The sequence below is a fragment of the Lynx rufus genome, unplaced genomic scaffold (assembly GCF_022079265.1).
Source record: "Lynx rufus isolate CCGP_SWC_20201006 ecotype Redwood Valley unplaced genomic scaffold, mLynRuf1.p SCAF_1, whole genome shotgun sequence".
NCBI lineage: Eukaryota > Metazoa > Chordata > Mammalia > Carnivora > Felidae > Lynx > Lynx rufus.
In genome coordinates, this window is record NW_025814823.1 from 132021189 (window position 1) to 132040633 (window position 19445).

Genomic DNA, 19445 nt, shown 5'->3' on the forward strand with positions numbered 1-19445 from the left:
AGTGATCCTCTTTGAGACCCTCTCCCTCTTCTGCCTTCTCAGCTTGTCCTAGTACCCTGGCATTTGACTTTTCATTTACCTTCACAAGATATAATATGGAAAGCTTAAGAAGTTTTAAGGTGTTTTTTGTTTATTGTTCTCTGATAATCTAAAGTAAGATTTTAACTTTTTGTATCTCTCATTCTATGCCTAAAGCCATATTCAAACAAGCTGCATTTTGATTGTGTGACATCTACCATATATCATTTTGAAGTCCACGGTGTATTTCCACATACAGCATTACACCGTATCCCTAAAAGCCCCACTTCAAGGATAGGCCATTTTATATACAAGATGGGAAAGAAATGATTAAACAGCAGGTATACAATCTACTCCTTCTGTGAGGAGAGAGGAGCATGCCCCCAACAAAAAAAGAAGGTAACTTGGTCAAATCTCTTTGTAAACATGCTAATGACAGACCTCCTGGAAACAAATTAATGGTGTTTGCTAGCTAGAGAATACCTTTGGGGGTGGAAGGTGGAGGGTTGTGCTTTTTCTCACAGTTCTAAAAGATAGAAGTCCACAATCAAGTTGTTGGCAAGAGAATCCTTATTTATAGACTACTTATAGCATGATGTACTGGATCTAAGATAGTTTATGATATATAATCCTGGAATCTATGGATTTATGCGGCATGGCTCACTGGAAAATGTAACTATATGGACATAACATTGACATGTTTCATGATTAAATGACTTTCTTTTGTGTAATGAAGAAACCTCATGTTAATCTTGGCCAGAATGGGTTGTGAAGGAGAAAGAAAGAAAGAAAATACCCAGGGAGCTGTGCTGGTGGCCCTAGAATTTCTGCAGTTTTCCCTATGCTTCATGATCATTTATGTACTTGAAATTCTTAGTAAAGCTTGGTACTGGCTAATATCTCTGATTTGAATTAGTGTGATTTGACAAACTGATCTTTTGTGTTATCCTACAAGGAAATTAAGGTTCACAGGGGTTAAACAACTTGTTGCAAGTCACTTGCTAAAAAATGGCCAAATGGGTCTAGAAACCAAGTCTTAAATCAGATTCTTTGTACCATGTGACACATCTTAGTGTGAAGGAAAAACAACAATAACAAAACCTGCTTTGTGGAATGAGAAATTGATGTGCCTCCTGGTTCTAACACTGATCTGCTGTTTGATTTGGGGCAAAGTACTTACAACATCCAAAGCCTATCCTTACCTATGCAGTGCCTCTTACATATACACACAAGGTATCTTAATGATAAATATAACAGAACAATAAATAAACATTACATAATAAAGCAGAACATTTAGAAACATTTTTAAAGGATGTAGGGAAAGAAAAGTATTACTTACTTTTTTCTTGTAATGCCTGCAATTTATTCAGTTCTTCATTCTCTTCATCACTCTCTTCACTACTTGTGCTGCTCACATCCAAAACTATGTCCCTTTTGGGGTCTACTCGGAGAAAATTGCGGCATTCAAATGTCAGATGACCAGCTAAGTAAAACAAACAAAAATGTAAATGACAAAATAAAAGATACCTAAAGATACTCATTATATTTTTATTATATATTTTTATGTTGTTGCCTCAGGGTTAAACAAGTTACAATTTTAATAGTATAATGTTTAGTTTCAACTTTTATTCAGTGAGTAGTAGTTTGCTTTTTCTGAATACACCACTCAGAGAAATTTTTCCTGTTTTCCCTATGTACTTAATTGCATAGCAACTACATAGCTTTCATCTAATTAAAGGTGTCATGACAATATAATTGACTGTGTTTTTCTAAAGAACACTTAAAAATTTAATTTTGAAAAACAATTTTCATTCTGACATCATTCACCTCCTAAAGCTGATCCCTACAAGAAAACTACAACAGTTACATATTTATGACATGATACAACTTAAAAAAAAAAAATCAAACAGTACAAATACCAGAAAAGTACAGGAAATTATATAACCAATATCCAAGCGCCTATCCACTCACATGTTAACATTTTGTTATTCAATTAGAGTGTTTTTTTTCTTAATGGCAAGTGTTTGCACACATGTGCGTGCACACACACAAAATTGGGGGCCTTGCATCATTCCTTAGAACCCTGTCCTAATCCCATTCTATTCTTTCTTCAGAATTGGCATACTGAAGTTGTATTTATCTTTCCAAAACAGCATATCTGATTATTTATTTCACATAAACTCAATTATACTTACCTACCAATCTGCAACTAGTGTTTGCCACTCAATATTATATTTTGTGATTTACCTATATTAACATAAGTATATGTAACTATCTCATTTTATCTGATGAATAATGTTCCATTATATAAGAATACGATTTATTTATCTTCTCTACTACTGCTAGAATCTTAGTTTGCTTTCAGTACTTTGCTATTATAAATAATGCTGAAATGAGTAGCTGTACATGTATTTCCTGCACACGACATTGTTTCTCTAAGGCAGCCACTTTTTTTTTTTTTTTTACTATGCTTCACTGATGGTAAAAAATAACAGTAAAACTAAGTGTATTGATATATACACCCAAATACAAATACACACTAATACACAAATATGAAACAAAAAGTGACCTGAGTACTACATGTGATATCCCAAAACAAAAAGCAAACAAAAATAAAAACAACAAAAAAGTGCTAACAGTAACCATGCAATTGATTCCACAACACACTAATGATTCACCATAACTCTGTGCTAGAGTTTATTTCTAGTTCTCTCTTGGAAGTTCTAGATTTATTCAAGAACATCTCGTATTAGAGTCCCAATCTTAGGACCCTGGGCCTTGCTTTTATCCCCTGCACTCTGCAAACCCATGAAAACCCAAGTTCAAGAACACTGGGCTCAGGAAATACTCTCAAGTCTTACCTCTAAGAGTTTCTGCTTTCCTTTGATTATTGTCCTCTGAGCATTCTCTAACTATTTTCTTCCTAGAACACTGTTGTATCTAAAATACGTACTGCACATTTTATACAAGTTTCTTAACTGCTTGCAAGAGGATCCTGTCTGCCATACTGCTGGAAATAAGTTTCCTTCATTATGATTTCCTTTCAAATGCATCATTCGTAAGTATTCTTTTCAGTTTCCAAACATATGGAGTTTTCAAATTAAGTTTTTGTTGATTTATAAAGATATTACACTGTTATCAGAAAGTAGGGTCTGTATGATATCAGTTATTTGGTATTTGCTGAGATTACTTTTGTGGACTATCATGCAGTAAATTCATGAAATGATTTGGTATGCATTTTAAAAGTATATCACTCTGGGGCGCCTGGGTGGCGCAGTCGGTTAAGCGTCTGACTTCAGCCAGGTCACGATCTCGTGGTCCGTGAGTTCGAGCCCCGCGTCGGGCTCTGGGCTGATGGCTCAGAGCCTGAAGCCTGTTTCCGATTCTGTGTCTCCCTCTCTCTCTGCCCCTCCCCCGTTCATGCTCTGTCTCTCTCTGTCCCAAAAATAAATAAACGTTGAAAAAAAAAATTAAAAAAAAAAAAAGTATATCACTCTGTTGAATACAGTGCTATGTCTATTCTGTTGCTCAAATCTTCTCCATCTTATTATTTTTTTTTTTTTTGCCTAATAACTTCTGAGGGTATAATTTTTAAGTACCTCTATGATTATAGAGAACATAAAGGTTGTATCATAAACTTCTCAATTATTAAACATAACTAATTCCACTAAGCTTCATATCCCTATCATTATGATACCCAAAAATGAAGGCTTCTGAATCTATTTATCTTCCTTGAAGCCTTACCCTCATATTGCTGTTACTGCTCCCCTGACCTACAATCATCACCCCCTTCTCCCCCTATCTTTTTTATTTTATTTTATTTTATTTTATTTTATTTTATTTTATTTTATTTTATTTTATTTTTTTATGTTTATTCATCTTTGAAAGACAGAGAGAGAGCACAAGCGGGGGTGGGGCAGCGAGAGAGGGAGGGGGACAGAGAATCTGAAGCAGGCTCCAGGCTCTGAGCTGTCAGCACAGAGCCCGACGCGGGGCTCAAACTCACCAGGAGATCATGACCTGAGCCGAAGTCGGATGCCCAACTGACTGAGCCACCCAGGTGCCCCTCCCCCAATCCTTTTATGACAGCTTCTGAAACATGCAATCTTTAGTGGACAAATTGTGTCACCTCTTCACAGTTTGTTCCCTCTCCCACTTGTTTTAAAGGACATTTGCCTCTTCCCTGAGAACACTTTTCCACAGCTTATCTCGGTATTATTAGTATCCTCCAGGCTCCTTAATACTGTTTCTCAATATAACAGTCCTCTAATCTCCCATGCAGCTCTCTGTTGCTGTTTAATAGCCCATCTACTGAAGTCTTTGGAATCTGGCTCAGACTTGGGTTCTTCACCCTAGGCCCTCCCACAAACCTACGCGAACAGGCTAGAGTGGTGCATGGCCTCATAGTTCCTTGCCATTTTAGATGCCAAGGCCACACTACGCTCCTTGTCATCACCTGAAGTGTTCCATCTCGTAAGTTTTCAACTCCACTATTATACTGACTATAAGCTTTTATCCTTCTAGCTTTCTTATTCCCTTACACCCATGCATAGATGTGTTTAGAATTTTTTTTTTCTGTCAACACTTTATTCCATCTACTTTTTATTTATGTCACTCTTACTACATTTACTTCTCAAAGGAAAAAAACAAACAAACCTATTTGCTGTCACCTTCTTTTAGGTAATTGTTGACATGAAAGCTGTCAATTCCAAAGAGAGTTAGAGCTTAGCATTTCCAAGAGTAGAGAATCAACTAGGTAGAGCACAAGAATTTTTTAACTATTACATTTATCACATATATATCTATGTGCAAAGTTATAATGTGCATAAATACACATTTTTACAAACTTCTATAAAAAACCATATTTCTGACCTGCCATTTGCCCCTTACCAAACAAAATCACTTTCTCCTCTTCTAGTTAATTTTTTTTTTAATTTAACTATTCTATTTCCCTAAATAACACATTTCTCTTAACAACTGCTGCCTCTTGATTTTTCAGCTCAGGCATAATTAATTGACTTCCTACTGTGGAAAATGAGCATTTAATATCCTCCCCTTTTCTCAGTGTTCTTGTATCTTTTTAAATTTTTACTTATTTTTAATTTTTATTTTCTTATTCTCAAGTAAGTTAGCATACAGTGTGGTCTCGGCTTCAGGAGTAGAACCCCATGATTGATCTCTTACATATGATACTCAGTGCTCATCCCAAAAAGTGCCTTTCTTAATGCCCATTTAACCCACCTTTTAACCTACTCCCCCAACCCCCATCAACCTCAGTTTGTTCTCTGTATTTAAGAGTCTCTTATGGTTTGCCTCCCTCTCTGTTTTTATCTTATTTTTCCTTCCTTTCCCCTATGTTATTCTGTCAACTTTCTCAATTTCCACATATGAGTGAAATCATATGATATCTGTTTTAGAAAATTAAGACCTTAACTCACTCAGTCCCTTCATTTTCTTCTAATCTGTCAAACTTCTCATTCCTGACTTTCCAAACACCATTACATGTTTTTTCTTTGACTCATTCATGTTCTTCTTCTGCCATACCTCACTGTAAAACAAATACTCTGGCTCAAAGCTAACCTTTCTTGAGGTTGTGCCTGTCCCTGAGCAGTCAAGCAATGCTTAAGTACAATCACACATACATGGACATTAGCACAAACACAAAGCATTTCATTTTTGTGTTTGTCCCTGGTCAAGTTCCTCTCTTATTTCCCTCAGTGACTTTTCTAAACTTATGCCTGACTTAAATCATTGTTCAACCACTTTCCTGTCTCACTCAATGCCCCTTCCCAAACAGACAACTGCACCTCCTAACTTACCAAGAAAACTGAGATTACCAAAGTCTCCTTCTACTTTCTGTTTCCATACCTGAAAATATCCATACTTATTCTCACCTAGTTTCCTTCAAACTTATGAGTTATCCTTGATGGGGCGCCTGGGTGGCTCAGTTGGTTAAGCGTCCGACTTTGGCTCAGGTCATGATCTCGCGGTTCGGGAGTTTGAGCCCCAGCATTGGGCTCTGTGCTGACAGCTGAGAGCCTGGAGCCTGCTTCAGATTCTGTGTCTCCCTCCCTCTCTCCCTTTCCCTGCTCACATTCTGTCTCTCTCTCTCTCAAAAATAAATAAAGCACTAAAAACAAAAAAAAAAGTTATCCTTATTTTAACTCTTAGAGGAAATTGCTCCATCTTCTCCTGTCTCCAATTTCTGCAACATCTCCTATAATATCCCTTTAGTCTCTACACACATCTTTTATCTTAAATATAAAACCCTCCATTTATCCCAAATTCCCTTCTAGGAATTACAGTTGACCCTGGAATGCTGATCCCCAGGCAGCTAAAAATCCACATATAACTTATGGTTCCCCCCAAACTTAACTACTGGATTTTATGTGATTGAAAAGTAAGAAAGTCGCCAAATGGAGAAAAACAAAGTGAAGATGGAGGAAATTTGTAGGAAAAGGTGGAACAGCAGGGCTCTTGTCTGCTCTTGGCATTCTCCATCCTACTACCTGTGGGGAGCTCAGTTGACTAAGGTCTTGAATGGAGAGGTGAAAGAAACAGGCTCTGGGGAGGGATTTTCACTTAAGTAACCAAAAACCACATAATAACCCACCCAATACCTCACCTCCCACCAAGGGGTGTGGGAGAACACCAGGGAGGGCCCCAGGGAGGGGACAATATCAGACAGAGAAGCCTGGGTCTCAGTGGGGTGGGGGCACTGTCCAGGGTGCTGAACGTTTTCTGAGGAGGGGATCTAATATTGCTGGGGAACTGGCAGCTCACCCCTTCACAGCAATTCTCCACAAGCAGAGACTGCACTATAATCACATGTAGGGGACTGGGTGAAGCAAGTGACCTAGAGAGAAGGGTACTGGTGTTTTGCCTTCCCTAGTTCTCTACCTTTCTACGTGGAAGGAGGTGGTGTGGACCACCTTGCTTCCTAGGTAAAGAAGCAAGAAATGAGTATCATTCTATGATCTAGATTGGCTAAGTGCAGGTGGGGAGAAGGAGACATGTGGTGGTTCATGTTCTACTACTGTATTCTATCTAAAACAACAACAACAACAAACCTATATAAAACTACACCTGTGCAGTTCAAACCCATGATGTTCAAGGGTCAACTGTATTCAATATGTTCCTGTTATGACCTGAATGTTTGTATCCCCTCAAAATTCATATGTTGAAATCTAACTCCCAAAGGGGATGGTATTAGTTGATGGGACCTTTGGGAGGTGATTAGGTTTCTGAGAGTGGTACTCTCATGAATGGGATTAGTGCCTTATAAAAGATCTCCAAGGAACTCTCTAGTCCTTTCCACTGTGCAAGTAAAAAATGAAAAGTCTATGACCTGGAAAACTTGCTGGCACCCTGAAATTTGACTTACAGCCTCCTATGAGCAATATATTTCTGTTTATAAGCTACTGGGCCTGTGGTATTTTGTTATAGTAGCTCATGAAGACTGAGACAGTTCCTTACTTTACTTATGCAAATTTCCTGAAACAGGAGACTATACATACAAGCTCTCCATTTTTTTATCCATCGCAATTCAGGCCTGAATCTACATAGTTTGCTTCATGACCTACCACTCTACTTAAACTGATCTTCCCACAGTCAAAGAAGCATTCTACCTGGTAAATTCAATGAACAATTTTCAAACAAATTCTTACAAATCCTAATGGTTACATCTGACAATTTTCCCTCAACTTTGAAAATCTTTACTCTTTTGGTGTATCTGTTGCTGCCCACTTCCTCTTCTAGTATTGTACCTTCTTGGTCACTTGTTCCTTAGCTCATGCCTAGATATTTTACTTTACCTGTTGATATTTTATTCCACTAAGAGTTTGTTATTGTTCCAAAGTTTGCTTATATAAAATCATGTAGGCGAAAAATACAAATGTGGAACAAAAAAGAGAGGTTGTTTCCATAAAACAAAGTTGTACTTTTGGAAACACTTGATTTAAATGGATTATTTTTAAAGAGTAGTTTGAGTAGTTTTCAAATTAGGTACTGGCATCAAGACTGTACAAGATTGAGAAAGAATCTAAAACAATGAGAAAAGGTACCTGCTTCTCAAAGGGGGTGCCATGGCCATTTTGAGCCAGACAATTCTTCACTGTCCAGGACTACCTTACACATCCCAGGATGTTTATAAACCATAAATCATACATACTAAAGATCATACTGTTACACAACCACAAGCACATAGGGGCAAATTTAAAAAAAAAAAAAAAAAAAAAAAGGCCACAGATTTCCAGGAGGGCAGTATTAACCCTAGTTGAGAACTAATGATAAAGTGATTCTGGACTCAAATTTCTTTCTCATTATTGCTGCTTGCTTATCTTGGAAGAAACAAACTATACAAAGTAGGAAATGCATTTCAGATATAATTTGCACTTAAAAGACTATGTGAAACAATAATTAGCAGACTCATAGGCAAAGACAAGGTCATGAATGTATATCAATAGATTAGCATTTTAGGTTAAATAAACATTAAAGGTATTTAGGTGTGTTTTTATTTCTTGCTACTATGAGCAAATGCTCAATTACTGAAGTATCCTATCCTGAACTTTTTAAAGGTGGATTTTCTGAGAACTATCATAATTGAGACATTTATTCCATGACAAAAGCTTAGTGTTCTGGTAGCTTTTAAGTATTTAGAAGTTGCCAACTTCAAAAGTATTCATATAAAAACTCATCATAGAAATAAACAATTCTTCTAATTTTGTTGAGGAAACTTTGCCATGAAAAACCAACAGCCATGTTATTTAGTAACAGATTCATCCTTAACTTGAAACTTTTTAAAACTATATAGCCATTACTGAAACATACGGACACAATAAAATCTTCTTCAGTCGAGTATTAAATTGTTTTGTACATCCTGGGCACCTTGGTGGCTCAGTTGGTTAAGCGTCCAGCTTCTTGGTTTCAACTCAAGTCATGATCTCATGGTTTTGTGAGTTAGAGCCCCATGTTGGGCTTTGCGCTGGCAGCATGGAGCCTGCTTGGGATTCTTTCCCCAATCCCCATCTCTCTGCCCTTCCCCCCACTCACGCTTTTTCTGTCTCAAAATAAATAAAATTTAAAAACTGTACAACCTAAACCATTAGTCTCACAACAATAGAGAGACAATACTCCTTTGTAACTAAATGATAAATATGCATATTTTAAGGTATTAAAAACATTTCAGAGTTCTGTGGACTGTTCTCTTACATCTACAATCAATACAAAGATTCTGGCCTACAAATAACAGATAATTTTTAAAATGTAATTTCTATCAGAAAGGCATGCAAATTGAGAAGACCTTCATCTTTAACAGGTATAAGATGTAAATTTAACACAGAAGGGAAGGATTACTAAAGTTTTGCAAAAGAGATAAATGAAAAGCTATTTAATAACTTTATCACTAAAATCATAGATCAAAATAATAACTATAGGAACTAAACTTAGAAAGACTGTCAAAGCTATTTGCTTACTTGGCTTTTCTAAAAAAAATTCTAGTTACTACAGATACTTCCATCATTGTGTAAAATAAAAAAGCAATAAGGAGACTAGATCAACGTTATATTTCCAAAACATTATTTTGATTATTATCCTATAAGTCTTAAGCTAAAAGTAGTTCAAGGAGATAAAGTGGCATTAGTAGACAGATTGGGAAATTCATTCTAGATTTTTAAGTACATAATACAGCATATAGGTACATGCTATATACATATACATATATGTATATATGTAGAGAGAGAGAGAGAGAGAGAGAGAGAGAGAGGTGGGAGGGAGAGGAGGGGGGAGAGTGAGAGAGAGAGACAGAGAGAGAGAGGAGAGGGAAGGAGAGAGAGAGCATGGATGAGCACATTCCTAAGTCTTGAATCAAGACATAAAATATGGAGGGGTCGCCTGGGTGGCTCAGTTGGTTAAGCGTCTGACTCTTGATTTCGGCTCAGGTGATGATCTCGTGGTCCTGGGACTGAGCCCTGCAATAGGCTCCACTCTGAGTATGGAACCTGCTTGGGATTCTCTCTCTCTCTCCCTCTGCCCTTCTCTGCCTCATGAGCTTTCTCTCTCAAATAAAAACTTTTTTTAATTTAAAAATAAAAATGAAATACAGAAATTAGCAAAGATTTAAAGAAAGGATACAAAGCAGAAATAAATATAAACAAGCCTAAAACACAGAAAAGATTTCACTGCACTTATTTCTTGCATGCAAGTATATTCTTCAGGAGTTTTTATTTATGTCAAGGATATGTGTACTTATGTATCCACATTTGCTAACTGAGCAAGATTCCCTTGAGCCACATCTCATCCTTCCCTTGGAGGCATGTGACTTGGTTCTCCCAGCATGCTTTCATTATGAGCCCTCTTAATGGAGATTTATGCCGAGGGTTCTTTTATCACATGTTCTTACGTGGAAAAATTTTTTTAATCACCTTTATTTATTTTTTTAATAAGATTGTACATCTGAAGCTCATGTAACATTGTGCATCAAATATAACTATACTTCTAAATTAATAAATAAATAGATGGATACATTTTGTATGGATCATTAACCCTAATCCAGGCTCACTTGCATGGTCTCCAAACAAGTGAGAAAACAGCAAATGCTGGGGTGCCTAGGTGGCTCAGTCGATTGTCAGACTTTGGCTCAGGTCATGATCTCCCTGCTTGTGAGTTCAAGCCCCACATCGGTTTCTGTGCTCACAGCTCGGAGCCTGGAGCCTCCTTCAGATTCTGTGTCTCCCTCTCTCTCTGCCCCTCCCCTGCTCACACTGTCTCTCTCAGAAATAAACATTAAAAAAATTTTTTTTAAAGAAAACAAAAATAGCAAATGCTACTGTTATAGCTGTTATCAAACCTTTAAGAATTGTTACATTTAACTAAAGAAATGGTATTTAAGGTACATAATTATAAATTTAGACTATATAACTGCACGTTAAAGTTTAATTTTCTATCCCATTTCATTAGTCATAATAGACATTTATGCTTGTTTAAATCAAGTTTTTGCCGGTGAGCAGAAATTCTGGGACTAATATTATCCTCATAAAGAAAATAATTTTCATTGCTTCCCTTCTTCACCCAGTATCTAGAAGAACAAAGAGTAAAAGAATAAGTATACATGTACTTTCTGGGGGGGGAATATACTTTCTGCATGCTCCTAAATCTACTACTCCACTTGTACTTGATATCTTTGGTAGTCAACAGATACATAGCCACCTGTCACTCAGTCTACAGCAGGGAAGAAAGTAACTATTTAAGAGAATTTCTGAATCATCTGCAAATCTGGCCTGAATAACAGGGCTAAAGAACTAAGATGAAATCAGGGCTCTGAAATCAGGATGCCAAATCACATTGCCCAAGGAGGCAATGATTCACTCTTCACAATGTTATTTTTTAATGTACTTACGATAGCCACATTTTTTACAGCCTGCCCGGACACTGTCCTTGTTGCAACCTGAAATATAATTGGATAACATTTTAGCAGACATATAAAAGGTAGAAACATAAGAATTCCATCCCATGAAAAAGCTAAGAAACCACTTGTAGAATTTCTTTAAAAAAAAGAAAAAAATATTCTTGACCCAGCTTAGTTAACACTATTCAATTGTCATCATTATTAGGAATCACTGGAAAATCCAATTTACTCAAATTACTTTCTTTGACAGTATTTTAAAAATAACTCCAGAATATATTTTTCTCTAATTTAACAGAAATACAGTGTTATAGTCGAGAGCTTAAACATTCCAAGAATTCTCTAACACTGAGCAAGAAATTCCTGAGTATTTCAGCCTGTCCCTCAAATGTAAAATAATTAACTACATACGTGTATACATATACATATTCCCTATATACTATCATATGTGCTAATATTTTTATTATATATTCTATTACATATATTAGTTATTATATATAGTATATTTATATACATGTATATACATATATATATATTTATACACACACACACGTATATATATGAATATTTGGGATAAAAAATGTCTTTCTGCTCTCCCTTAGAAGAAAAACAAACTGGCTTTATTAAAGGAATTGGTAAAAATGCAGAAAAATACTTTAATTGATAGGTATTATAAGAAACATCCAAATGCACCACTCAAATTCTGACAAGAGAAAACTATCAGTCACATATTCAGTCTGATCAGTTTTTAGAAATATTTAGAGTATTTCTGTATAATTAGTGGTACACACAAGAAATGTTGAAGATCTAAATGAGAAGACATAAATTAAAATTGATTTTTTTATAATAAAATATACATAAAATTTATCACCTTAAACATTTTCAAGTATATAATTCAGTGGCATTAAGTACATTCATAATGTTGTACAACATCCTAAACACTTAACTTTTTTCCTCTATAAATTTACCTACTCTAGGAATCTCATGTAAGTGGAATCATACAGTATTTGTCCTTTTGTGTCTGACTTATTTTACTTAGTATAATGTTTTCAAGACCATCCATGTTGTAACACATTATCAGAATGCCATTCCTTTTTATGGGTGAAATATATATATGGAGAGAGAGAGGGGGAGAGAGAGAGAGAGTTGAAACTACTTTTAATCTCCAATAAGGGCTTCCATCAGCCAGAGGGCAAGGAAAGAATTGCTCTATTATCTTAATGAAAGGCATCTAACTCCTTAATCTTTCATATGGAGATATAATCCAAATTTACTAAAAAAGTACATAGAGTGCAAATATAAAACAGTGCTAATTATAAAAGAAAGATCATTTTTGAACCATTTCTTTACTGTTACGAAGTCAAAGCACCAGTCATTTTTTCCTAATCCCAATCGTTAAAATATACATTATCGAGTTATTCTAGTAAAATACACTCAGGTCTGCTACAATGCTTCTTTTAAAAACATAAACTTGTTCCAATGCAAGTGATGTAAGACAGCACAATGTGAGCATAATGTGACTTTTGTCCAAGAAAAACACTATGTGAATGCACAAACTGGTACCCCATTGCTCTGAGACTCATAGTAATATACAAAACACACACAAGGACATAACCCAAACTATTTCTAGTGACCTTAGTTCAGTATGGGTGCTGTGAGCAGTGCCCATCCACATCTGGTAAAATAACTTTGATCCAATCACGTCATCCTCTTCCTACCATTCCTTCAGAACAATTTACAAGCTCTGATTCTTATGAATTGCATTTTCACAGCAAACTTCAGGTCTTTTAGAAGGTATAGTACCCTAGTAATTGTAGTATTTTTGTGCCTTTTAACCAATTAACATGTGCAAAACTGTGCTGTTTTTATTAGGTTTCTATCATTTTTTATGTATCACTGATGAAGTTCTTGAGTGTTGTGCCCCAATCTCATTTTTTCTCATAAACCTTGTGGATTTTACTGCATAGAGTGGGAACACATCTGCTGCACTGCAGCAGAACTGTGGAATAAGACTGGATTAATAATAAAATCTGAGGCTCTTTCATTATGAAATAATTGCCTGTTGGAAAAAAAGCCCAGAGTATCCGGGTCAATGTTAAGTCTGTTTCCATAGAAACCAAAGACGCTGAATAGACAGGACAAAACTGTTCTAAATGCACCATTACCATTCCCACAACAAACTAAAAATGTTGTAATGGACAGATCTGAAATGATCTCATCTCAGTACTTATGAGAGATTAGCTTATTTATGACTAACTCTATCTCATATTTTTAGAATGAACAAAATATGAAACTTTTCAGAGAAGGTCATCTTCTTTAACAAAGTTTTAACTTTTACATGAAAGGAAAATGCCAGAATTCTAAATAAAGTAACTCCATATCAACTATGTTCTCACCAGTTTTTGGTTAAATGAAAGTTTCAAGCTTTATTTGTCCATAATTTTCATGACTGCTGGGCCAACTGAATGCTTTTACCTAGGACACTGAATCTGATGCCTCTGACAAAGATATCTGGGACAAGTAACACAATGAAGTGTGGACAGTTCATTCATTCTCCTGTCAAGATCCAGTTTCTAGAGGCAGTGATGTCACAGAGAGCAGCAGTCCTAATCAGGTCTGGGACTGTGCAGGATCTTGGCTATGGATGTCCTTGGTCTTGTCTATTTTCCAAGAATTGTTATCTAGCATTTGCTTAGATTCTGTGAGCTCCCTGGTATCTTTCCTTTCTGCTTCAATTAACTAGTCAGTTTCTATTGTTTGGAACAAGAACTCTGCTGATACAATGGTGCTCCAGATTGGAGTCAAAGTGAATAGGAAGGCCATACTGAAAGGCCCTTATTACTTCAATCAGAAGTTATCCATTTCCGCATCTTAGGTTCTCATGCTGTTTTTTGTTCCATTCCTCTTTAAGGTTTGCTAATGCTATTCAGAGCAATAGAGCCTGGCTCCCTCAAAATGTTCCTATGTAATCATAACCTACAGTCCCAAGACCACCAATAAAGTCTTGTAAAATTGCCCACATTAAAAAAAAAAAATTGGCAAAGACCAACAAAAACAAACTCAAAAGACACATAAAAATAGAGGAAGAAATATCTGCAACTCATAGCACCAAAAAAGGGAAATTATCCTTACCTTATAAAACCCAGAAAATCATTATGAACAAGACCAACAGCCAACAGGAAAAAAACTCAGCCAAGGAGCTGAACAGAATGCTCAAAGAAACAGAAACAAGTTGGAAACATGGAGATCCTTAGCCTTATTCATAATTCGTGGAATGTACATTAAAATCTATACTGAGATTCTATTTTCACTTATCAGAATAGCAAAGATTGAAAGGGTTGAAGAGAGTTTGGGGGAGACACACTCTAATACAGTACTGGATAGTAATGTAACTCAATACCACCTCTATGGAAAGCAAGCTGACAAAATCTATCTGAACTAGAAATGTACATTTATACATACATACAAATGTACAAATGTACATTTATACATTTATACATACAAAGTGCTACTTTGACCTAGCACTTCCACACTGGGAGATTAATCTTCTCAATTTACTTGCACAAATACATACTGACTTATGCACAAAGCTATTCACCACAGCATCATTTGTAACAGTAAAAGAGTAGAAATAATTTAGACATAAATAAATTATGGTTGGTCTTTACTTAATGATATTTGATGGTCTCTAAGATATAAAGAAAAAAGCAAGGTACAGAACAGTGCTCATGGTATGTTGTCATTTATATGAAAGGAGATTAGATAAAATATCAAATTATGTATAGATTTTATTAACAGATGCATGGAGATATACAAAAAAATCTCTCTGTAAGGATATATATTAGGTACCTGAGAAATGGGGAACTGCCTCCAGGGGTAAAAAAGGGTGAGAAATATGTCACTATCCACCTTTTGGTACTTTTAAAATCTGAAGCATGTGAGGGTCCCTGGGTGGCTCAGTCAGTTAAGCATCTCACTTCTGCTCAGGTCATGATCTCAAGGTTCATGAGTCTGAGCCCCACATCAGGCTCTGTGCTGACAGCTCAGAGCCTGGAGCCTGCTTCAAATTCTGTGTCTCCCTCTCTGCCCCTCCCCCACTCACATACCATCTCTCTCTGTCTCAAAAATGAATAAATGTTAAAAAATGTTTTTTTTTTAATCTGAAACATGTGGATTGATTACCCTCTCAAAAACCAAACCAAAAACCTCCCTCAAACAAACCCAACACTAAGAAGAGGTGCTGTTGTGCAAGTATTCGTTGACAAAGGCAGACTGTACCTATAAATTCTTCAGGAAAGCTACATTACAGATTTACAAAAAAATTTTATTAACTGATGGTTTTAGGAACAAATTTAAGAGGTATTGATTTCCTTATTTGTTAAATACTAGCAAGGGATTACTATGGATCTAGAAAATTGTCAAACAACTTGAGTGGCAAGGAAGGGCATGGGTAACCAGTTGGCCTTTTACCTCCCAGTAACTTAAAGAGTAGAGAATGCCAATTTCTCTAGATTCCAGAACATGCCAGACAATTCTATATACAACTCACTGCCAGGCATGGTGCGGATTCCCTAGATGTCCTCAACAAATGCTTGCTGCTTTGAGGTTAGAAACTTAAGAAAATACTTCAGCACTTGGGAATCAGTAACTTCTGTTGCTCCCAGTTGCCAGCTACGAAACTAGATAGTGTCTGCAGTGTTACTGGCTCATCTGAGGAATCACAGGCAATGGAAGAACAGGAATAAAAGTAAGAAGGACAACTGAAATAAAAATAATGATTATTTAGGCAAGGGAAGGGAAAAATGACAGAGGCAGAGGGACCTTTCCAGGGTGATGAAAATATTTAAAATCTTGATATGGATATAAAATTCTTCAAGCTATACATTTGTAATGTGCATTTTATTTTAACATGTAAATTATACCTTAGTAAAGCAGTTAGCATAGAGGGAAAAAAAGAAACAGTCTGTGAAAAGGGAGAGGTTAGAGAAGACTAAAAACCAGGGACAAAGACCAGAGGGAGAAAATAAGAGTATGTAAGCAAAAGGGATGCTTGTGGTAGTGTCCCTAACAGATGCCTCTGGTTATTCAGTGGCCCCCAGAGGTATGGCAAGACATCATACTGATCTAAATTTTTTTGTTGAAATTTCACATCACCTATGTTGCTAAGTTAACTTACTCACTGGGAACTTTAAAAGTAATGTTTGGAACTTAGTATTATATTTTTCTCTTACTGTGTATTTTAGATTTGGGGAAGCCTGTCAAAGTTTTATTTACATTAAAATGTTTTCTATAATCATTTAAATTTAAAAGTAAATAGCTAAAGGGACTAACTATCCCTTTAAGTGATGCAATTAGCAATTGCAATCACTTCTGTCCATTCCTTTCATTTTTAATTATCTAGATTCAATTAGATTAGTTCCTTTTAAGCTTTAAGTTTTATATTTGGTTACTCCATTATAGTTCTATCATAATTTGGGAACTCTTAAAGATAACTTCAATTTATTCTGCTTTTAAAATTCAAATTGTAGCTAGGTTGTATATACCACATAGATACAAATACCCATATATGTCTGCTAAAATTGAATGCAAAGTAAAACTCCAAATATTTAAATTTTTCTGATGCTTTATATTAAGAATTCATAGACATAATCCTTTCTTTGGGATCCTGAAATATTTTATTTTAATTCTCTGTGAATTTAAAAAATGGGTTAAAGGAGATCCTTGATGGATCTCCTAAGCCTTAGTGGCTCAGTGAGTTAAGTGTCTGACCCTTGACTTCAGCTCAAATCATGATTCATGGCTCCCGTTGGGCTCTGCACTAACAACATGAAGCCTGCCTGGGATTCTCTCTCTCTTCTCTCTGACCCACTTGTGTGCACTCTCTCTCTCTCTCAAAATAAATTAATTAAAAAAAAAAAAAAAAAAAGAGGATCCTTGATGTAAACATTTTGAAAGAGCAGATGTCCTCATCTTTAGTTAAAAATGCCTTCAGAATCATTTGATACTCAAAAGGAGAGATGAAAGTAAATCAAATAATTGCTTATTTTAAATTACTGACAGGGGACTGCCTGGGTGGTTCAGCTGGTCGAGCCTCTGACTCTCGGTTTCAGCTCAGGTCATGATTCCAGGGTTATGGGATCAAGCCCTGTGTCAGAATCCATGCCCAGCAAGGAGCCTACTTAAGATTCTTTTTCTCTCTCCCTCTGCCAAACTCTCTCTCTCTAAAATAAAAATAAATAAACTACTGACATGAAAGAGCTACCATTTAAGTCAGTGTATAAAATGCTTTCATCCACTTGCCTCAAAATATAAATAACCCATGAAGGAAAAAAAGGTATAGGTATTATCAGTTTTAGAGACATGAACATTTGAATTAACTAATGAAACAGAATCACAATTACTGTTTAGTCTGTTAACTTTAGTACCAGATTCTGCTCAGCAACAATTCTACTGAACAACCCTCTAAATTATTATCCAATTATTATTATTTATTATGGGTTTATCTCTAAAACGAATGTTAGAGAAGCCATAAAGATGAATAAAGTCCCTACACTAAAGGAAATACAATATACTAGCTTATCTAGGACAATACATCCACAGCTATAAAACATGCTAGAATATGCCACTGTAAAAAACACAAAACTCTACTCGTAAGCAGGAAGAACTGGCAGGCAAGACTTTCAGCTGAGAGACTGAGAAGGCTTCCCACAGGTACGTATGGACAGCAAAGGAGGGACAGTGATAACAAAAGCGTGCACGGTACACGAGAGGTTCTGGGAATAGCTGACCAAGTCAGAAGACTGTAGAATGCTTCAGAGGAAGGGTGGGAGGAAAGAGGAGCAAGAGTGATTTGGCCATGCTGAGGAGTGCGCACTTCACTCCAGCAGACATGGGCACCTCTGGCATCACAACAGTTTGGAAGAGAGAGAGAAAGCTCGGTCATCAACCCCTTCACTACATACCCAAGGACAATGAACCTTGCAAAGGTTAGGTTGCTTGAAGAGAAACACAACATTCACAGTTGGGGACAAGAACTAAATTCTTGGCCCCTAGGAAAGACAGGATCAGATATATGGTTTCGGAAAATTATCTCAGCAGCAATGGGCAGCACAGACTATAGAGAAAAGAAACTATGTGTAGTGTAGTTTTAGAAGTGAAAAGAAACTGGATGCATTGTAATTCAGAACTCTTCTCTTACTAAGATGTTATAGTAATGTGTTTTAAAAATTGGACTCACTTTGATATGCCAGATGTATTGTTAATTTGGCTACAGAAAATTCCCTACCTTGGCTATATAGATTTTACTGAATGAGAGAAAAAGAGTTTTTGTGCCAACCACATCAATAACATACATTGCCCCTTGAGCCAGGTCAACTCTCATTGGGGAATGGAGCATCATTAAAATGGATGTCAGAACTAATTTCAACAACTGTGAATGGGTAAAGCAATTTTTAAAAGAAAGTAAACTTCACTGGAACCTGTATTTAAAGGTCACTTTTAAAATGACAACTAAGGGGCGCCTGGGTGGCGCAGTCGGTTAAGCGTCCGACTTCAGCCAGGTCACGATCTCGCGGTCCGTGAGTTCGAGCCCCGCGTCGGGCTCTGGGCTGATGGCTCAGAGCCTGGAGCCTGTTTCCGGTTCTGTGTCTCCCTCTCTCTCTGCCCCTCCCCCGTTCATGCTCTGTCTCTCTCTGTCCCAAAAATAAATAAAAACGTTAAAAAAAAAAATTTTAAAATAAAATGACAACTAAGACTCTATGATTTCCCTAAGAAAGTGCACATTTCATTGTGTTGCCTACATAATGGTGTATGCTTACGCTTCATGCTGTGGAAAAACAGCTGAAGTAGGCGACCATAAAATAGAAGAGGCTGATACTCATTTGTGGAAAGTAGCCTCATCACTTTATAGTCATATTTTGTAGTAATCACTAGCAAGACCACCAAAGAAATGCCATGCTGAATCCATATGAGCATTATACCTAAAAATAAAAGAGCCTAACATAATGCCTGTCCTTGAGCCCTATTT

The 19445-nt window shown here is 36.4% G+C and overlaps 1 protein-coding gene across 1 annotated transcript in view; it reads right to left on the reverse strand.

Moving 5' to 3' along the window:
- SREK1IP1 (SREK1 interacting protein 1) overlaps positions 1–19445 on the reverse strand; it is a 43645-nt gene that overhangs the window by 21273 nt on the left and 2927 nt on the right. The window contains exons 2-3 of the mRNA XM_047087089.1: positions 11414–11461; positions 1358–1501 (exon numbers count right to left, since the gene is read on the reverse strand). Of these exons, the coding sequence (XP_046943045.1) occupies positions 1358–1501; positions 11414–11461 (192 nt within the window). The remainder of the gene's footprint in view (positions 1–1357; positions 1502–11413; positions 11462–19445) is intronic.